General features: G+C 36.1%; 1 protein-coding gene across 1 annotated transcript in view; it reads left to right on the top strand.

Annotated features, from left to right (window-relative positions):
- The window catches only part of DEUP1 (deuterosome assembly protein 1), a 43,705-nt gene extending 22,405 nt beyond the window's left edge, over positions 1 to 21,300 (top strand). The window contains exons 9-14 of the mRNA XM_085065114.1: positions 103 to 208; positions 1,823 to 2,020; positions 3,016 to 3,102; positions 5,607 to 5,809; positions 12,096 to 12,396; positions 17,871 to 21,300. Of these exons, the coding sequence (XP_084921240.1) occupies positions 103 to 208; positions 1,823 to 2,020; positions 3,016 to 3,102; positions 5,607 to 5,809; positions 12,096 to 12,396; positions 17,871 to 18,041 (1,066 nt within the window). The 3' untranslated portion in view covers positions 18,042 to 21,300. The remainder of the gene's footprint in view (positions 1 to 102; positions 209 to 1,822; positions 2,021 to 3,015; positions 3,103 to 5,606; positions 5,810 to 12,095; positions 12,397 to 17,870) is intronic.
- The last annotated feature ends 1,866 nt before the right edge of the window (positions 21,301 to 23,166 follow it).

Below are 23,166 nucleotides of genomic sequence, written 5' to 3'. Positions count from 1 at the left end.
CAAGTAGGTGTCCTGCAGTTTTACACTGTGGAGAGGATACTGCAAGGTAAAGAGTATTGAATGTTCTGGTTGTTTCATGTTTTGTTTATTTCTTACTTAAAGGCATCAATCATCTCATGTTCAGCTTACTGAGCAACTACAAAATGAAAACACTGAGTTACTGCTATTTGCAGAAAGTCAAGAACACCAAGGAGAAGAGCTGAACAAGGTATTTCATATCATTTCCAGATCTTAACTGCAGTATAGGATTTTTAGGATTACTGACCTAGGGTATGTGCATATACAGTAGAGAGCAGGAGGATACATTGTAGGTTCAGGAGACAACAAAGTTTTTTACATGAAAAAGATTTCATATATGATTGCATTTAGTTGTGTAGCTGTGAAATTGACATTCTGATTCTGTGCACTACCTACCTACTTCATTGAAGTAATGGAAGAGACCATGCCTACACATTGCTGAGATTCAGATAATACCATGCAACTAAGAAAGCCTCCAAAGCCATGCGTAATTAATAGCCTGTAGAGCTAAGTTGTGATTTGTAGGTGGTTTCAGAGGTGGGATATGGGTATGAGTTGATCAGATGAACTGATAAAAGTCACTGTGGCAGATACTCACACAGGGCTAAGCTTAAGCAGGTCTGTGCTGCACAGTCTAGGGCAGAGTTCTTTAGTTTGAGCTATGCGTCGCGTTACATTGCACATTTCAGAAGTGCTGGGAGCAAGCAGCAGTGGCATGGCACTGTGGAATGGTGTGTGGCTTGGCAGGTCAAAATACTCTGGAAGCAGAGGATGCTCAGAACTCCTCTTACAGGCAAGTTGTGCTTTGGCTGAGTGGCAGTGTAAGCAGGAATCAGAGGATTGTTAGGGTTGGAAGGGTCCAACCACCCTGCCAAGGCAGGGTCACCTAGAGTAGAGTACACAAGAATGCATCCAGGTGAGTTTTGAATGTGTGTATTTGGGTGCAGCTGACTTGGGTTCATCAATTTTAGCATGACAGTCATGATCTAGCTCCTAGGTTTCTTTTATCCACATATATTTGTTTATAATTCTAAAATTTCTATGCAGTTTGCATAAATAAAAATGAAATGCCATCTGTTACTTATTTTGTACAGTACTGCAAGGAGTTATTAAATTGGTTCAAAGATTGTTATGCTGTTTTTTGCAGTTTTGTTTCTTAACAAAAAGAACTATCATTACTAAATTGCTGGTTGTAGTGGAAAGATTATGAAAACAATTCTTGTGTTGATACTTTGGAGAACTCTGTGGAAAGTTTGAGCTTAAAATTTGTATGCAATGGCAGGAAAAATTCTCATTAAGCGATTTACCATATATACTCTTTATTTCTAACATAGTTTCTTATTAAAGAGTCTCTAGATAAATTTATTTCTATTGCTTCTAAGTTAATTTACGCTTCATCAAACTTTCTTTAACCTAACTTACCTTAGGAACAGTATAAATAAATCATACTTAAGCTTATTGAATGGATATTTCCTTTGATATTCTTTACCATAAATTCCAATTCCTTACATTATTTTTATGTTTCTTTGAAAACATTAATTTAAGTGTATTGTATTTTGTTCATTTCTAATACTAAATAGGCAAATGAAAGTACAAGAGAAGTGTTGAAAAAAGATGTAAAAATCAACAAAGCTCTGTGTAATGACTTCTGAAAACATTTTGTTTTACAATCTCAGAATTTCTGATTCAGTTAGAAGAGTTGGTGTCTTGGAAGCAACAACAGAAAAAGTCACTGATAAGTAGCAAGTGATGCAATCATATTTACTACACAGAATTTTTTCTTTTTGAAATGTATTTGCTATAGATAAGAAACCATGTTTATCGAGAGGAGCAGTCCCATTGCTCTGAGCAGGAAAAAATGAAGACAGAAATCTCTGACCTGACAGAGGAGCTTCATAAGAAGGAGATCACTATAGCAACTATCATGGAGAAAGCTAGTCTTCTGGAAAGACAGTTAAAAATGGAGTTAGAGACAAAACACAAATTGTTAGCAAAACAACAGGTATGCAAGTAGGCAAAAGCAGCCTACATCATTTTACTCCACACTATTGATTATGACATTTATTATCTGTGAAAAAAGACATTACATTTCTTGCTGTAATTTTTATCAGCAGCACTGTAATATCTGTGAACTATTACAAAAGCAGCCAAATTGATACTGGAAGAAGAAAGCACCAGTAAATGTCAACTGTACATCTAAATTGAAATTCATTCTGACCATCACAACTAGTTACCATTTTAATGTGCAAAAGATCTTGAAAACTTCCAGTTTGTGGTTATTACATGGCTTTAAGTTTCTAATTTTTCAGTGTTTTCTAAGGCTTTTTGAACAGTGTCACAAATCTGCATTGAGAATTCTAGTTATTTTATACCTGGAAACAGTAAGATACCAGTGCGGGTTTTTATGGCAAATTTCTGTTTTAAAAACAAATATGTTATCTTTGTTACTTACTTTGTAAACCAAAAGAACCATCATATTTAGGGGTTTCTGGGTATCTCTGGGTTTTCTGAGAGGATCACTACACAGTTTTCCATCTGTGATTGAAGTAATGCTTTACTTTTGACTACAGTAAGTTTAGTGTTATGGGGAAAATGAGAGATGTCTCCTGCTGTGTGGCACTCTTTACTGGATATTTCCATATCACTAAAACAGTAGATTTTGTTTCTAGATGTCATGAATAGGATTTCACCTAGTTTCAGTGGCCTGTAAAATCTGTCCCTCTCGGTATCTAGTGACTGCATGTGAACTTCTTGTTTTCCTAAGTCATTACTTCTTTCAAAAAGGTAAATAAATTCAGAGGCATTGCATTTGTGTATCTTTTATAGATGCTTTAATGTTCTTCCTGCTTTGGTATTGCCACATTTAAACATATTATAATAAGTTTTGTAATTCTTAGCATACATTTTGTAAAGTAAGTTTAAACATATCTATACTTATTGTTTTTCCAGTTAAGAGTAATATTCTTGCACATAACTAAGAACTTAATATTTTCCTAGTTCTTGGAATTCCGTTACCAAGTTATCAAATCTGAAAACACACACCTAAAAGAGATGGTGGAAGACCAAGAGTGTGAAAATTGCAAGGTAATTTTTTTTTAATCTATGAAGTATGCAGAATAGTTACTTATATTTATTGTAAATGTAGATTAAGATCATGGCAGATTAAGAGATTTCTGGTTTGCATAAATTAAATAAACTAAGGTGTGCAACATAATCAAAACCAAGTGGTATTCACACAGCCTAAAGATGGGCATAGCTAAGAGTAATTTTTACCTTAATTGTATTAAACTATAAGTAAACTAAATTTTTCAGTAACTGTCTAGACACTAAAGAGTTTCTAGGAGTTTATTTTTTTGTTAAGTGATGTCACTTATTTAAGTTTAAACAGTCATCATTCTCACAGACAAAAATATGTCCCTTTTTAATATCTTACCCCTTTGTTCACGTGGTATTTAAAGAGCAGTGTAAAAAACTGACACATTTTGCTCCCACCCAGCTTATTTTCAGAGTTTGGTATTTATATCTCTCCAAACAGGGGAGCTTTAAAATTTAATTGATAAAAAGTATGCCTTAAGATTATGTAGACCTTTATGAAGGTTTATGAAGATAAAATAAATAGTATATATGCTGTTTTCCACAAAAAGCTTCAATACACCTCCTGCTTACAGAACATCTGGAGTTACTGTATTTATCACTAAAAAGCAACCCCACTGGAATGTTTGGAAATACTGATGTAAATATATTATTGGGGGATTTGTAGCCAATTAATTGTCATGAAAGAATGTCCTGTTTATCCACACCCTTAAAATAGCATATATGTCCATCAGTGATGCCTTACCTATACACACATAACATCATTATGGATATTTGTATGTGTATATGTGATATATTGTTGTGGCAGCATAGATGGATGTGTGTATGCATGTCTAACTCTTCTCTGCAGTGACACTCCTCTTGAAGATTGAGAAGAGCTGTCTGACAAGCATCCTTGGAGACATCACACGCTTGTTATATTTTAACAGTAAAATCCAGTTATTACACATACTAAGGTCAATACACATTAAAATAGATTTGTGGACTCAATAGTTCTTTCCTATTTTGCTAACGTATTGTGAGGATCTAAATATTAGAGATTGTGAGATATTTGATATTAACATTCCAGGGATTGGAGAGATTTTTATGGATGTGTTTGTGCTGTGCTGTGGAGCACTATACAGACCTCTGAGACCAGTGCCAGTCTAAGTCAGTACAGTGTAATGCATCATCAGGCAGGGTTACTTTCAGGGTTTAGATGTCAAAAGCAATGTAGCTGGGCCAGCTCAGTTTTGAGGTTCGTGCCATTGTAGCTTTACTGCTGATTCTAGAGCTATTAGTGGTAGGATGACTTAGTGCTCTTTTTCTCCCTCAGTTCTGCCACTCCTCCCACTTGTAACATAGCTGAGCCCCTACTCCCCCATCACTGCAAAAAATATTAAATTTTCTTATACCTTCTGGCACTTCCATGCCAGCTTGGCTCATAAAATCCTCCTAAAACTAAGCAAGGCAAGGAAGAGATGGCATCAAACCAGTGTGAGGAATAGACAAGCTTTCAAATGCAGGAGCACAGATATGCCAGCAGTGTACTAAGAACCAAATCTGTAATACAAATGAGTTGCTGAGTTCCAAAAGCAGAAAGTAAATGTAGGAATATGTGAAAGCACAACTTAATGAAATGCAAGGGGTTTTAGTCTTTTGTGTGTAATCTGATAAAGCTTTTGAGACTTTCCTGTTGATGACAGTATACTGTTATTGCAAATATATTGCACAATGCAGTGCAGTACTCTGCAGAGAGGTAGTTCCAAAATAGCTGGCTCAGGTGTGCCACATAGGCTTTGTGGATTAAGTGACAGGAAAAAAAAGGAACAGTATCTTGGCTAGATAACTTCCAGAGTTAATTCCCATCTTCCTTTGTTGATATCCTAGTGGATGGGGCTCTTTAGGCCCTGATCACAGTGCATGTGTGGCTTCCACCTTCAGTATTTTGCCTTGCATACCATGTGGGCTAACCCAGCTGAGAAGCAGGTTTTAGTGACAGGGACAGAGAGCACTGTGCTAATGTGGCCTTACTCACTGCTTCTGAAACTAAAGGTGCCTGTCTCAATACAATATTAAATTGTGCCTGTACACATACTCTATATCTAGTATAGTAATGAACTCCTATAATTTTATTTGTTATTTTTGGAGGAATTGTTACTGGAGGGAGCAATACAATATGCAGCTATAGCCGTTATGGTTGCTTTTATGTCATCAGTTTTACAAAGGAAGCGATGAATTTACAACAATAATATTTTGAATGCATGTTTGCTGAGAAATTTTAATTTGTTTTATTGTGTTATAGAGGCTGTTATCCCTTCTTTTCCATTTATCTACAGTGATTTTTTTTTTTCTGCAGGCAATTCTCTTGGTTTGCCCTAAATGTTGCATGATTATATATGGTAGCTAGGTCTTTTCTTTAGCATGGAATATTGTTTTGTGTTTGCTTGTTAAAAATACACCCATTTACTGTGGAAAAAATAAATACTTAATGATGGTTTTATCTCCTTTCACAGAGTATAGATTTATGTAACAAAGAACATGGAAATTTCACAGCTTCTGTTCACAAAATTGAATGTGAGAATTTAAGACTACAAAATAGCCTTGTTAAACCACAAAATAACACAGAAACATCGATACTGGGTTGCATGGATACATATAGGGAAACAGAGCACAGCTACCAAACTCATTCGAAGATGCAAGAAAAGAAAGAAGAGAGGTATTATTTAGATTGTACACATATATGAAACTTACTGTAAGTGTTTTGGAAGTGTCTAACAGGACCAAACTGTCAATTTTTTTGCTGTTTATGTTCATTCAGAACTCCCAACAATCTAAATATCGGACCTTGTTATTATATTTGTAAGGACCTCCTATATTTTGCTGGATGGAATTTGGCAATAAATGAAGTCTCAGAAATGTTTAATATCTGTTTTAGTATTTAGCTCATGAAACTCTAAAAACTTTTTATGTGTGGCTCAAGTTATTCTTGAGTTCCAGATTTTGCAAAATAGAACAGACTGTATTTTTACTACCAAATAAAAACAAGACAAGGAAAGGATAGAAAAGCCAACATGAGAGGTAAACTGCTCAACGGGAGGTTCTCTTAATAAGCAGTTTGAACTATAAGCCCTGCTGAAAAGCTTTGTGTCCTCCAGTTTCATTTGTTGGAAGTTTCATTGAACCTATTTTAATGCCTTGTCTAGCTTTGGTGTTCTTGTGTGACCTGATTTTTAAAAGAAACATAATTTCAGTTGCCCTGAGTAAGTCACTACTACAATAAACTCCTTGTTAGGGAAAAATAATGAGACTTGAGAATACTCAGACTCATAGAAAGCATTGTAGCAATGACTTTCTTCTTATTTCCCTGTATTCAGTGAGCCATTGAATTGCCTTCAAACATGCTATAATCATGGCACTGCATTAAAAAAAAAAAAAAGAAAAGAAAAAAGAAAATAAACTCCCTGCTAAACAATATTTCACAATACAGAAAAATAAAAATTAATAGGAAGCTAAATCTGTTGATTATTTAATAAAGAGTTTACATGATAGCACTAATGTAAAACAGCTCTGTGAAGCAAAGTTTAAATAGCGGGAGCCAAAATTGTACATATTAAGATATCAAACTCATACAACATTTAGGTTTTGGCAAAATTTAAAATTCTTTTCTTTCTGCAAAATAGAGGGGCATCCCAATATATGTACCTATGTTTCTGCCTAAGATTTCTTTTTAAAGAATACTGGTTTTTGTTGGAGATAATTTTCATGTGTATATAAAAATAAATAGATATGTATATATATTACATATATGTATATACATAGTGCATACATACACACACACGTATATATGTGTATATATATATATATATATATATATATTTGTATGGAAGTGGCAGGCATGGCTGATTTCCTATGAAGTTTCAAATTATGTTGAAGCCTTTGCTGAAACAAATTCTTGCAAACCAAGATACAGGTTATTCTGCACCATTAGGTCGCATAACTTCACCAAAATTGGTAAGTACAATTTTTGCTCATGCTTCAACTCCTCTCAAGTGAGAAAAAGTAAGATTTTTATCCCTTTTTCTCAGGATTTACAATTGCGGTATATAAGGGACTGTGAAATTTCATTTATGAGAACATAAATATTTGAGACAGTAGAACTATGCATGTAATTTGCAGGATTGTGGTTCCATCGCCAGTGAAGACCAACATTGAACTAAAACTGTGAGAGAGAAACTTGTGAGAGTTAACCTTTCTCACAACAGAAATCTCAGCCAGACTACTGAACACAATATAAATTATTATTATAATTAATATGATGAAGCAGATATATTGAGCCTGGATTTCAGGATCTAAATCATGCATTAGAATTCCTAAACAAGAAGCTATTTAGATAAATAAATACACAGATTTCAAAATGTGCAAATTTGACACGTACTCTGTATGCACATCAGCCAGACAGTGTTTTTATGATTGGGCCCTCTTGGTACTATCATTTCTCTGTTCCCAAGCAGGAAACTATGTCAACATTTTCCCAGAAAACTAAAACCAAGTTTTCAACCATCAAATGAATGCAGATAAACCAGGAATTGATGTTGGTTAAGTTAAAAGCTGGGGTATGTTTATTTTATTGTGAGCATAAACCCTGTTATTTCTGGTTTGATTTGCAGTTCTGTTTCCATGGTAATTATGGCACTAGAGAAAGGGCACAAAGACTTTTTTTATATAGTAAAAAATTAGAAAACATGGTGTTTGTGCAAGGGATGGGTGTATATTCTACAATATTTTTCAGTGGTGTCTCAGTTAGTACTGGAATCCTGGGCATGGGCACCATCATATCTTATAGAGGAGACCTCTAGAGAAAAGACAGGAAATTGCAGGAAGTTGTACTGGCAATCGAAAAGGCAGCATGATTTCTTCTTTCTTTCAGTATACAGTGAATTTCCAAATATTACAAAGTGCAGCAATAGCAACTTTTGGCTAAAAAAGGACTGTGACCACATTCTACCTATGACCACCTTAATTAACTACTGTTCTCTTATATAATTACCTTACTTCTAATTGCCATTTACATAAGCTTTCTCCACCCTCAAAATGTCAATCCTTTAGTTAGATCTTGACCACATTCAGTTTATTTAAATTTTGGCATGGTTGAAAAGGACCTTCTCTGATGAAGCTGATATTTTCAATTTGTTTCTTCCAAAATTAAAACATCTGTGAGTTCCCAAATGAAAAGCTACTTATTGACCACAAAAATATGCACAAAAAAGGTAATTGGTCAAGCCAAAGTGCACTTTCATCATGTGGCAAAAGTGAAGGTTAAAGGCTAGGACTGAATGGCTGCTAAGATAACTGGGAATCACTTAAAGGTGGTGTATTGCCAGTGAAGTATCTGTGTTAAGGAGGTTTTCACTACCCTTTGGAGATCACACACTCTTAGTCACACTCACCACTGTATCAGTTATTGCAATAGATAAAGTGGAAGTAGTGAAAACAGTTCTTCAGGAAAAAGCTTTTTTATCCATTTTAAAATCAAGCTAGCTGTTATGCTTGCGAGAAAAAAGCAACAGCACAAATTCTTCAAGACATTCTGGTCATTAAAGATCTGTTGATTTTTTTTCTTAAGACTGGTTATGTGAACCACTAGAGCTGTGTAAAGAGTTTGTTTTGCATCACTGAAGTCATTGACCACAGAGGGACCAGGCAGACTTTATATATGAGTATGGAAAAGTAGATCTTTTCTATAAAATTCCTTTGTGAGGACATTGTTCTTTCACTACTTGTCCCCTATGTCACCATGTCAACAGTGACATTATTTTTGTGAGGTCTGTGTACATGTTAAATACTCTATGACAGTAATCCCAACAATAGCATAAGTTGTTCAACTGCATTAATAGTGTATTTGCATTGGTAGTGTTAACAAATGGACAGCTTTTTACAGGTTTCCAGGTTGTCAACATGTTAACAGACTAAAGTAGATTTAAGTTCTTAGATATTATTTTAAATCACAAATTTAAATTTGTGAAAACCATAGAAATTTAAATCACAACTGTGAAAACCATCCAGAGTAAAGGCCTAGTATTCATATCAAAGAACATCAATGTAGGTGTCATGTTTTGTCAAAATACCAAGCAGCCTCAGCAATCCTGTGGATTACAGCAGGAATGGGAGTTCCTTTAAAAAAAAAAAAAAAAAAAAAAAAAAAAAAGTTGGGTTTTGTTTTGTTTTTTCCTTTTTGGTAGGGGAGGTGCAGCATCTGTTTTTACTATCTAAAAGCTCCCATAAGCCAAGTCAAGCAGGCACTCCAGTCTGAAAATTCTGTTCTTAGCAAAGTACACTATAACCTAACAGTAATAATTGTTATTAAATACATAGAGAAGCAGTTCTTGGGGAAAAAAAGAACACAGATCACATAGACTTTACCATGGGTTTAGAAAGAAAATTACTTCCAAAAAGGTCAGAACACAGGATGAAAAAAAATAAAATCTGTGATTTTATTATTCATGCCATCTATCTTCAATTGTGGCAGGTTTTTTTTCACTGTGCCCTTCATCCATACCATAGATGAAATGGACTTTAAAATAGGGAGAAAAAAAGAAAAAAGGTATTCTCCTTGCCCAAAGATCAGAATATATTTATGTAAAGAAAAGCATGAAAGAAAGGAGAAAACTCTGCCTCCATAAAGGTAAACATTTTAGGGGATTTAGAGAACTAGAAGGTTTGGTGAATGGTCTCAGAGAGTTTTATGTTAGAATGTATAATAATATTACTATTATAGTAAAAATAAAATTATAGTAATAATAATAATACAGCACCATGCTTATAATTTGCTTTCCTGTAGTATTCAGAGTATCTTAATCACAGCTTCTTTTATAATCGGAGAAAAAAATATGTTCTTCATTAATTCTCCGAGTTGTTCTGCACAGTCCATTTACTGAATACTCAGTTTCATGTTTTAGGGCTGTTGTGATTTAAACAGGTAAACACCAGGTAAACACCACACAGTCATTTACTCACTCCCCCACTCACAGAGAAAGAATTGGGATTAAAAAAAAGTAAAATTCATGTGTTGAGATACAGTTTAATTGGACAGAAAAGGTAGGTGATAGTAATAATAACACTACTACTACTACTACTACTACTAATAATAATAATAATAATAATAATAATAATAATAAAGTAACCTTCCCCCAGCTTTTTATTGCTGAGCATGATGCCATATGTTGTGGAATATCTCTGTGCTCAGCTGGGATCAGCTGTCCCAGGTGTGTCCCCTCCCAAATCCTTGTGCACTCCTACCCTCCTCACTGATGGGGTGGGGTGAGGAGCAGAAAAGGCCTTGAGCCTGGGTAAGTGCTGCTCAGCAGTGACTGAAACATCCTTGTGTTATCAACAATTTCCAGCACAAATCAAAAACACTGCCCTGTGTACTGTGAAGAAAATTAACTCTAGCCCTGTGAAAAAGCAGGTCCATCAAGGCTGCACAGCCGTCCTCTCCCAACTCTAAATATTCAAATTAAGATTAGAAAATGATGGTGTGATCTTTCTGCAGAAAACACTGGCTTTTCCCTGCACTTGGCTTGTCTTTTTTATTTAAAAAGAAAAAAAAAAACTGAGTAGCACTGCATACTCTTGAATATTTATAAAATTATATTTTAGTGGCAGAGAACATGCTCTTTAAAAGCTTTTATAGCTGCATTTCAAATTAGTAGGGTGTTTTAGGGTATTTGCAATGATAGAATCTGTTCAAACAGTTATCATGTTTTAGTAGTTACCTCCCAAGATTAAAATTTCATCATAAGCACAGACCTCAATCCAATGGAAATTTTTGTCTCAGCTAGAAATACTGTAACAGAAAATTAATAAAATCTGAAATTTTTTTTTCATGTTTTGGTATATTATACAAGGAATGATGCAACTGAAAATTAATGTAATTTGGCAGACATCCAGGAAATCTAGTCTCAAAATTTTCTGCTTTTATCAATACAGTATCAGAATTGTTCAGTTAACTGTCACAAAAGAAGATATTTGGAATGGGAAGAAAATGGCTTTCTTTTTTTTTAAGTAGCTGTTAACCATAATAGTTTTTGCCTTACAGAACTACAAATGATTAGAAATATATACTTGCACATCAATTCTAATCACTGAGATACAAGGTATAGATCATCATAAAAAAATGCCTTAAAATTATTTTTAAGCTTGAAGAGGTAATTTATTGTTATGAAAGCATGTTCTTGTATAATTTTTTCGAAAGTGTATTTTAAAGATCTATTAATTTTTATATTAATATCCAAAGTGCTATCATTAAATCAGTGGCAAAATTAGCAGCAAAATTGCAGAATCACAGATTCCTGTACTATTTTTTGGTTAAGCATTTATTCTAAATTCTAGCCACTTGAACATAGTTGTTCAAGATAATATTAGATCAAAATTGACTAATTATCCAACCACTAATAATAGTTTTTTTCTCTCATGTCATACTTCCATATTTCATTTCCTCTATTTGTGTGGCTAAATTCACTCTAGTTCCTATCATCCTGCAAGCTAAGACATGGCTGAAGAGTGCTTGCATAGCTCCTTCCACTGAAAAGCCAAAGGAATGACAAACATTAGCAAAGGATGGGTAACAAAAACTTAAGGAATATTGGCATCTTCAATACCTGAAGTGAGTTTGGGTTTTAGCTCTTGTCCTGCCAGTTATACCAACCAAGGCAAGGTTCCTCAATTTAAGCTCCAGTGAAAGGGTTGAAATTAGGGTGATTTAACTCACAGCTGAAGCAGACAGAGAATGCACACCCAGACATTTACTGTAACTTAGGTGGAAATTGCTAAATTGCTGCAAGTTGGTAATGCTTAATCGTATGCCCATAACTTCATGCATGAAGCAGTTTAACCAGCTAAGTAATCAAAACTGTGCAAACAAATAAAATAAAAAAACCTTGGCTTTGCTGTGATAGCTTAACAGTTTTAACTGGGTTTTAGGCTTCTTTTTTTTTGTCTTTTAGATCTTTCCAAAATAAAGATGCATGGGAAGTGGAATGTCAGCAGACTGCTATGCTCATGGCTGGTGGATACCACAGAAACTGCAGTCCTGTTTTGTATGGCCATGGCAATATCACTGGATCAAAAAGTGATAACACTTCCTCTTCTCATCCACTTCATGGATGTCATGAAAAGACAATAGTTCATAAATCTCCATTACCACCAGTGGGGTATCCTTTGGGCTTTCCTGGGCCATTTCCCAAAATGGGCAGAACAGGCAGCTTTCAGAGCCCTACTAACAATGCAGAAGAAATCAAATTATCAGTAAGTAACTGTTTTCCTATAACATATATATATTCTCAAAAATCCATCTGTGGACCAAATGCAGCCTTGGAGGAGCCAAAAATTAGATTACTCTTGTTGTCATTATTATTTATACAATGCCAGCCCAGCAAAAATGGAAGTACCATATCCTAACAGAAATACAGTTTTTCTGGGGATTAAACATCCACTGCTGAGCCATACCTCTGTTCTAATAACGATGGAGATAATTACCTGCCATTATGTGACTGTGAGAATAATTTCTACATTTTAGCTTATTGGCTTCTATATTGGGGCACTTTGCTTTGTATTGCCTCTGTAAGAGCACTCTGTGTCAAGTGTATTTCCATCATACCTGCAAACTTACTGCCTTAAGTGTTGTTAGACAAATCAAGTTCCTACTTGATCTACATCTCTTTGATTGATGGATGAAATCAGAGGAATCACAGCAACTATTTTCCATAAGGTAGCTATTGTATTTGAAAAGAAACGGAAATTATAACTGGTGTGATCCTTATTTTTCTTGAAATTATAGAGTAATAGGTCAGCATTCATTCTTTTATTCTTCATGGGCTGGAGACTACAATCCTCCATGACAATTGGGACAAATTCCACTTTGCCTAGGACAACTTAAGAAAAACTTGCCATAATTAGTTGGGTTTAGAGCTCCCTCTTAATTTGAGCTTTATCCTCTTCCTTAGTATCTTCTTTTCTTCCTTAAGCCTCCACTACAGGCCACTATTGTTTTGCACTTGAAAATTAGCACTTTCCTGACCTCAAGCCGTGAAACCATACCAGCAGTAAGCAATGGGAGTAAGAATGTGACTAAGGAATGAACTAATCCCTCTGTCCAGCTGGTATACATGGATCTTCATAACCAGGAGATCCTCAGCTGCGGAGCTTTGGCTGAACCTATAGCAGGAGAAGAGGGAAGGCTTCATTATTTATAGGGAGGAACCACAGGCAATTGTACCTGTGGTTGTTGTACCTCAGACAGTTCTGCTGTCCACTTCAAAAAGGAATGCACATCCTTTCCTGTCAGAGACCTGACTGCTGGAGGACTTGGAGAACTGTCTCCATAGTCCAGAATCTTATTGCTGATAGGAAGAACCATAATGATGGCTTGCCTGGGAAGCAGGGACTGCAGTGCAGCCCTTCACTGACTGTGGTCCCATCAGCTGTGTCCCTGTAGTCTGAGAACAGTGAGAACCATGTAGTCCCTGATGTTTGACCTCACTTCCGTTTTTATATTCTTACATTTCATAGGCGTTTTAAGCAAAGGGCTTTTGGTTTCTCATGGCTTCAGAGTTTTCCTCTTTAAACTGCTAATCATGAAAACAGTAATTTGGAATTTTTCAGATGATTCTGCTAAACACCAATTCTTCTCTCTTCTGACAGAAGTGCCAGACAGAGATACCAAATCACAAAGCTTCTGTTTCCAGACAGCCTGGGAAAAACGTCCATTCTGAGACACTTCTGCAGGCTACAGGGAAACTATTTCCCAGCTGGCACTCTGGACAGGGTCAATGCCAAGACTTCCAGATGGTGTGTGGGGAAAGTACATAACAAAACAATTAAGGAAGAGATGTTTCTAGTACAGAGTCTAGGTCCAAATCAGTGGCATTGAAGCAGGTACAAGTTCAGACCATTGAAATTAAGTCATCACTCAAGCTGATATTGGATACAGCTTTAGCGCAGAAATCATTCAACGTTCTGTTACTAAAGAGTTATGTGTTCAAATGGAATGCTGTTGTGTTGAGAAGAAAGAGAGGGAAAATACACAATATGTTAAACCAGAGTTCTTTGACAGAGTTCTGAGGATGTGACAGGTAAAGAACACAGGAACAGGACTCAAGTGAAATCTCCAGCATGTTCAAAACTTCAGGAAATGTTATAAGGCACTAGTTTTCTGAAACATTATCTTGACAGTCTTGATCCTACCCTGAGTCCATGTCTGTCACTCCTTGGTATTACTAGCTAGGTAGGCCCTCTAAAAGTCTTTCTATGTCACTCAACAATTTTCTAGGAATCTCAAATTTATTTTTCATATATGAGCAGAAGTGTGTTTAAGACAGGCCTCTGTATCTGCTTTCTAAGATGTATTGCAATGAAGGGTTACTGGAAGCTACTTGCAAAACCCGCTAAACTTAGGCACTAAGAGACTAAAATAAGCCAGACCAGTTTCTACTCTTGGTATTACAAAATCTTTCCTGGAAAGTAGAAGCAGCTAAACATGAGAAGGCTATAACACTGGGGTTTGACCACTCGTTATTTGACCACTAAATGTTAAAATATCCAAGTGTTAAATCTTTCTTGCTGCCCTGCTGAAGGTGCATCCAAGAATGCTGGGACAACTCATGGGACAAGTAAGAGATTAACTCTAAGCAAATTAATTAGGCAGTCTGTGAGACAGAACAGACCTAGCTTCCTGAAGAGCTCCTCCCCAGCAATCCAGAATTAATTCTTAACCACTTTGGGAAGTTCTTATTTAAGGAAAACACATACTTAGCACATATTTCATATATGGAAATATGCATCTCTATCAGGTGCACTCCTTCATTTCAAGCAAAGGATGAGGCAAAAAGGTGACACTCATTACTGGTATACACCAAAGAAATATGAGATCAGCTGGCACTGTAGAAATGAAGAAATAGTCCTTGTTGCCTTATTACCCAAAAACATTAGACTGAAAGCTTGCAATGAACCCATCCGTATCCAGTTCCAGTTAGAAAACCAAAAGGCAGAAAAGCAGTGACATCTGAGTAAAAGAAATTCATAAACCAGGGCCCATGATTCTAATCTGAGACATGGATTAAAGCACTTTCTTTTTGGTTTTTCTTCCTCAGAGGCCAAAAGTAGAGACAATAAAGAACATAATGAAAGAACAGACCAGAGTGGAAAGCAAAGTGCTGCTAACAAGGAATGTTGCTTTATAGACTTGCTTAGATAAAACCTTCTTTCAAAGTGCATGAAAAACAATGCATTAGGGACCTATCTAAAATCATAGTCTGTGATGTCTGACCCTTGGATAAGGAGCTGTGGGGAGCCATGACCTGCTTATTCTAAGTGATAAACATTCTTCTCTCAACTCTGAGGGAATTCTGAGATGTCTCATAAGGAGTTTACAGTGTATTTAATGAAGAAACACATCAAAGTACCAGTTGAAGCAAAGGACACTGAACAGTTTAGGCAGATAGCTTGATCATGAGGCCAATCTGTTTCCAATGACAAATCAGTAACTATAAGCACAGTTACCACGAATCTCTGAGAATCTCTTATAACTTGATGTAATGTTTCTGAAGACTGGCACCTGTGTAAATCTGCAGTCTATAAGGAAAGGTCTGACGAGACCTTTTTCTCTAGGTGATCATTTTCTCCAGGATCACCTGGAGAAAACACCTATTAAATTTGTATTTCAGATTCAGATTTTTCCAAATTTCTCATGCTTCTCACTGCAAGTAATTTATTTGCTCAGTATTGAATCACTGATTTCATAGCTGGTATTCTGTAAGTGAAACACATGGTGATTCTTTAAGTAAAGCCTGCAGATCCAGTGTGTTCGTCATAATACAAAAGCCTTCTTCAAAGAATTTAAAATTCTACCACTGAATTCTAACATCACAGAGAGATGTATTTGTGACCTAGCCCATGAAGGAATAAATGTGCATGTAGCTATGGCATTCAGAATGGCAGGAAAAACTCTTCATATGAGAACAATGATAATTTATGAAAGGGAAATCATGCAAGTGTTTATGAAGAAAATCAGAAGACAGGTCATGTCCCTCCATTTTCTTAAACTTTAAAAGACTAGCATTCTTCCTTATTCCTGCTAGTACAAGGATTGAGAAAGGGGAGTTGTGGCACAAAGTGATCCAATACCTTTAGGTTTCTTACTTGTACATGTCAAATTAGGTCACATTTTCTTGCCCATCATTTTAAAACACTAATTTGGAGGGATTGAGAAAAGGAAGATTCTGCTTTTTCTGTGAATTTCATTTTTGGAGTCCTATACATCAGGAAGATGTAACATCACTCAAGAAGGATGATATTAAAGTCAAAATTTATTTTCACCTATCACTTACTTGCTGTACGTTGAAAAGAAAAGGGGTTTCCTATAGGAAATCTCTAAATTTCATCTCAAAGTCTGCTGCAATGAATTTGAATAGATTAGTGCTTAAAAGCATTTCTCTAATTGGTATCTTTTAGCCTTAAAAGCTGCTAAAGAGCAGTTTCAAATGAAGTTGAAAACAAAGACCAAATCTGTCTGTAGTTGCTGTGGAAATAGGAAATTCTGATACAGTGGAGCCTGAAGTAAAAATTTACAGGTGCAATAGAATTGCCCTTTTCCACAGACCATTTGAATATTTGAATTCTTATTTGGGGTGCTGACATATAAACTTCAAACATTTGTAAATTCTAGAAAAAAAGAAAACCTTAGATTCTAGACCAATAATGTAATCAGTAACTAAAACTATTTAAGATATGGTTTAACTAAGATTAAACATGTCGATCATTTTCCCCAATACATGATGGTATAAAGATAGAAAATTACCTTTCTTGTAATATTAAAGCTTCTATACTCAGTTTTTTCCTCAGTCACATGTTAAAAATTCATGTCATAAAATTGTATTTAGCTATACAAAAAAGCACTGAATGCACTTAAACAAGCATAGTATCTTTAGGAAAAGAAAAATTATTTCATATTTCTTTTGATAAAGACATTCCAATGAATGCATCTTAGGCATTAGCAAGAAAATTAACAAAAATTGCAGCTTAAAAATTTAAAACTTGCTCCAGCAAAGATTCACACATGTCTTTTCTTTATACAACCCTGCATCCCATGACAACCATCTAAAGGCTGGTTGGTTTATGCCTGAGTCTACTAAATGCTCATTAAATGCAAAGAAGATTTTTCAGTTAATTACTTGCAGCAAATAAAACTTAGTACATTCTCCAGAATGTCAGGGTTTGGAGTTAATAGTACTGAAATGAGCGTAGGTTTTCTCTCTTTCCTCAGAAAGCATCCTATCACAGAAGCAGAGAGCTAAGATTCCAGGAGGCAATCAGCAATATCCAACACTAATTATACTCTGTAATTTCAAAAAAGATTATTGTCCTCTGCCTTGGTCTACATTCTACAAATAATGAACATAACCTGTAGCTAATACAAAGGCTTTGGAGGTTCTGTGCCAGCTTAATTCTGTCCAGCGGGATATTTAAATTTTTAATGGCAAATCCCTAATGCTATGAATATCAGAGGTAATCAAACATCATGTTGACTTTATGTCCTTTAGGTACATGAATGTCTTTAAAAATGTATGCCTTTAAAAATGAAGCTTTCTTGGAGAGGTGTAAAGCATTATAGCTTTATTAGCTGCTATAGGTCAAGATGTTTTTCACATCTGAAATTTGATAATGCAAACACATTGTAGCATTTGCTGGCTTTTCCTAACCATGATTTTCTATTCATTGCTCAGTCTCCCCCTGAGATGTCCTTCCTTGCAACAACTGAAAAATTCCTTCAGGAGGAAGAGAAACATGCAAGAGAGTTTGAAGAACGTTTAAATTCACACCTTGAAGAGCTGCAAAGATATTCTGAAAATACTCTAAAAAAATATGGCAGGATGCAGCAAAGCAGACATACTTAAGCCAGTCACACAATTAGAAAAAGCAAACCAAGTAATCACCCGTGAGTTTCTTCAAACTAAAATCTACAACTAGCTGCTTAATGTATTTAGGCACATTGCCAATAGCATGAATTTGTAACACTGAGTTTTCAAGAAAATCATCATTATCTTACAGATTTAAGTATATTGTAATGGCTATATTACAAAATAAACTCTAAACATATTCTAAAATATACAGGTGGGTTTTTCACAGTTGAATTGTGTGCAGCAGAGATCCTGTTGCAGCACTGTACATTAAGATACTTACAATTCTGTAATGTACAGGGGGCTAATAAGTGGAATTATTCCCTTGAAGTTAGCATCAACCAAGAGAAATTTTCTAGATTGTACAGAAAAATAACAAAGGCCTTTAGCCATGTCTCAGCTCCTGGCATAAAAATTTTATCTATAATCTGGTGATTCTTGGCTGTGGAAATAGCCTCTGGGTCTCTGGAAAAGCAGCTCCGTGAGAAGAACATGAATAGACAAAGCTCATGTTTTGAAGCCACCCATATTGCTCCTTTTGCCAGACCTGTGGACTTCACCTGGGGCAGAACCTGACCTCAAGTGTTTTACATTAAGACTTTACAATTTTTAAATCCTGTATTTGGAAGCACCTTATTTGGATTGAAGTTTTGCTACCATGTTGGCTTGTTGTTTAACTCTATTGGAACAGTGAGAAAAACTAACTTCAGACAACTTGTGATCAGTCTTAGGTAAGGGCCTAAATTCTTTACATTTTCCTACAACATAGGGCAACATTATATAACTGAGCAGAGTTAATTCAACTCCATGTGCTGAAAATCTGCATGATGTTGAGATTCCTTTTATTTGCAATTCATACTGAATTCTATTGCTGTGCAAGCGAAACAGAAATTACAGACACTGTTGATGAACCACCAATTTCAGTGAATGAGATACTGAAGAACTGCTTTCCAGCATATACTGTTGCCAACTTCCTGGGAAAATCGGGATAAAAATAATACCAGGCTGTCAAACTGCTCCAGTTTGTGAGTAAAAGAAGTCTCATTAATATTCAGGACCATGGCTAAAATGTAAATTGTTTTTCGATGCTATATTTCCACTAAGACAAAATACACTACATCATACTTACACAAAATACCAAGATTTTAAATACCAGTTTGGCTCAGCTTGCAGTAAAATGAGTAATGAAGATGAGGACATCAAAAAACCTTTTACAGGAAAATTCAGGAAAATTACTAGACTCAGCTGGAGGAACAAGGGCTGAATAAAAAGATGACGGAAGGACATCTGAACAAACTAAATATATGTGTATCCTCAACTTGGGGGGAGATGCAGTTTTAAAAGAACTAATAAAGAAATTAAGGAACCTCTGAAAATTAAGCTAAATTTTAAGCTGGGAAAGATCTGTAGAAGCAAAAAGATAGCAAAATACTGTCTAAGAAGAGCAAAAGGAAAAAATTAGCCAGTTAACCAGAGTCTTTTGCCACTGTCAGATTCAAACATACAAGATGACAGTCTGCTCTCGATCTTCAAAGAAATGTATGTATCTGCCTCCAGTTCAGACCTGAGGATACCTCTCAAGGTGTAGGTCTGTGAGATAATGCAGAATGAGTGAATGAAATCATCAACAAATGAGCAAGATTTTTTTTCCTAAAGCTTTTTAAGATTTGGGCAATCTATTAATTTTGGCTAATGAAATACCAGAATTAGTTTCAGCCTGGCTTTTGTGAAATGCCATATAATGAACTGCCTGTAAGAAGCACTGAAAATTGTGAAGTACCTGTATCTGAACAGCCTACTTGTTACTGTTATTGCCTGCTCAAAGAACATTATGCCACAAATGTGCTGAGACATGATGGATCAAGGTGACCTTTTTTAACACCTGCTTACCAGAAAGGTTGTCCTTCTCTTCCTCAGCCAAACAGCAAAAGTTGCTCGTCTGACACTCCCCAGTTTAAATGAGCCCAGTGCTACCACAGTATAGCTGGAGCCACACCACTAAAGGTTTGAATCCTTTAATTGCATTGAAAGGTAGAAACTCAACTGAACTGAACCTGGTGAAAAGTTTCTAAAGGAAGATACATGTTCCTGATGTTATCATGCCAAAAGAACTTTTTAAAGAATGATGGATAGCAGAAATAATGACTGAGAAATGACGCATTTTTGAATGGGGGTTTGGACATGCATGTGTATTGTCAAAAAAGGAATAGTCAGAAGGGTCCAAGGCTATAAATGCCTGAAAGAACCAATAAAAATGAAAAGAAAAAAAAGTATTAATCATTAGGCTCATTTCACAGGACAAGGCACAATCTTCGGGAGCTGCAGATTGCCCTAAAAACACAGAAATTTTCTATTCTACTTTGTGAATAGCAAGGCAATGGAAAATTTTTGTAAGCTGCTGGATTTGATAATTTTTCAAAGCTGTACTGAAAAGCAATTTTTGGCTCCCAGTTGAAAGACTTGTTTTAAATACAAAGAACAATGGTTCGGGCTGCCACCAGCTTATTTTTTGGCTGAAGGAAAAACAGAGGTCATATGCATGGAGTTGCCAACATGTTTCATCAAGATGTAATTTTGAAATAGTTGGTGGCATAAGAGCTGCCAGAGCATTGCTGTCCAATTCACTCCCCAAAACTTACTCTGAGGGGGCTGAAATAGCAGTTACTGAACAGAACAATTTAGAAGTGGCTTACAGGAAAGTTGGATATTGAGCATATTTTCTTCCATTTCTTACTCTCTCATTTTATGTATGGGAAATTTAGGAGAATTTAGAAAAATTTAGGAAATAAGAATGGAAGACTGTCAGACAGTGGGTATTCTGCACCAGTGCAGAGTGGAATGCAAACTGCAGCAGCAAAACAGTGCAAATGAACACAAAAATGAACAAACAATCACAGGCACGGCTCTCTTGCTTTTCTGATGGGTAGATTTAAACAATGCGTATAATAAATTTCTGCTGTGATCACAGATACCACAGAAAGTGCCTAAGCCCCCAGTCTCACTGTTCTGGCCTTATTGTAACTGGTTATGATTCCTGATTTAATAGTGGGACAACAGTGCACAGAATCAAGCCCACCAGCACTTAACAATTCAAAGTCAACTAAACACCACCAGTGGGAATGAGAAGGAAGCCATCAACAGAGACTGATGAATGCATGAGCCCCAGGTGACTTCACATCTACCGTCTGTCATGCCAGTCATCAAAGCCTGGATTACACAGCCAGCTCAGGTATGTGCTGCACTCCAGTCAGTCCTGCTGCTCTCTGCTCCTGGATCTCCCACAGATTCAATGGCTGGGAGAGTGCAGAGAGCACTGGGGAAAAGGTCCTTGACTTGTATCATTCCCCTCTGGCTTTACAACCCACAACAGGCAATTATATCATTCACAATCACTTCCCCCCCCGCCCCATTTAATTCCATTCAAAACAGCTATCCACTGCATTTTACACAAACTGCCTTCTGCTAGGGAAATTTGTTTTTTTTTCTTCTTAGACAGAGCAGTCTGCTGAGAAAATGCTAGGTTAAGCAGAGTTCATTGGAACTGGCCAAACCAATGTGGGAACTGAGTGTTGTTTTTTCCTCCCTGTAGGGATCAGATCTCAAAGTTCACTGTTGGAGTTACTATTTAATCAGATGGTCAGCCTCAAATGCATAAATAGGCTGTAATTAGATGTACTGCATCTAAATTTCTGCTAGTGGATTGAGCAATACCCTTAGACCCTGATATGCTGCACTCCCATGTCCCTTCCTAAACCAACAGACTGATCTGGTTTTTCACCTCTTCCACAGCCAGAGGAATGTTCAAACATGAACTATCTGGGCACTGAATGTAAACAGTCTGAAAAAAGAACAGTGATGTGTGCATTTAAACTGAACACCAGTGAATATGTTAATATTTTCTTGTAGATGGATTGAAACATAAGACCAAGAGCCAATCTCTTTGAGCTCTTAAAATATGTGTTCTTCCTTCAGACCACAGGCAGTGCCGCTGGCTTCTCTCACTTGGCTTTGGGCAGCTGGGGCCATGTGCAGCACAGCTGGGCATTTACCCACTGCAAGAATACTTGACACGATTGCTTGGTTTGCTTAGCACTTCACAGACATTTATAAAACTCCATTCAAATCTTGATGTTTAATTATTTGACTCAGATTTGATTTATGCTTTGAAAAATTGCATTTAAAACCTGCTTCTGTAACTTGATTCATCAGAAGGCAATGGCAGGTTTTTAATGACTTCACCTGATAATGAGCACTCTTGGAAACCATATCATAAGACACTGCTGAAGAAGTGTCTCAGCATGAGTTTTCTGGTAAAATGCTTGTAATAAATCATTCCATTTTGCCCACAAGCTACTGTATGCTGGGAAAAAGTTTGAAACCCTATTTCTAAAACATTTTTGAAGGCAACTGACAGTTGGAGTAATACATACAGTTAAAAAACTAGAAGCACAGTTACACCTTTGGCTGAGAAGCTCACACAAGTTGACATTTAGGCAACTGCCATTAATTTACTTCCCCATTATTACTCAGTGATTTTTGACAGTTCCTGTCTGCAGAGGCTTCATACCTTTTTTCCAAACCCACATTCTCATATTCAATACTAGTAAAAGGGAATTTGGTAAAAAATGTCAGAATCCAACTTCATTGTTTACTAGAGAAAAGAAAAAATTCTTTTTAAGAGTCTAACTGTGACATCAGTTCCAGCTTCTGCATAAGGAGCCATTCAGAATGTGTAACACTATTTTCCTCTCAATTAGCACTCAGCAAAATTGCCCACTGCAGAGAATTGAAATACACAATGTCTCTAATTAGCTATAGATTCATATTAATAGGCATTTGTCTCTGAAAAGATTATTATGGTGACCCAACGAATTTACAGGTGACAAGAGATAAAGGGAAGGCATAAGAAAAAACAGCAGAAAAAACCCATCTCATTAGACAAGTAATCATAAATGTTATCTAACTCAACTGACCTTTTACCTATTGAGTTGTTATCCACCAGTTCATCGGTTCACTGCTCTTACGTGTCACAGGCTCAACTCTTGCAGAAAATGAAGTGGGGGGAAAACCGCATAAGGACTCTGAACAATTTCAGGGAAGGCTCTCCAAATCATAAAATCAT

The sequence above is a fragment of the Lichenostomus cassidix genome, chromosome 1 (genome assembly GCF_008360975.1).
Source record: "Lichenostomus cassidix isolate B80296 chromosome 1, HeHo_3.0, whole genome shotgun sequence".
NCBI lineage: Eukaryota > Metazoa > Chordata > Aves > Passeriformes > Meliphagidae > Lichenostomus > Lichenostomus cassidix.
Note: the sequence above shows the minus strand (reverse complement) of the source record. Positions and strands in the feature narration are given on the sequence as shown.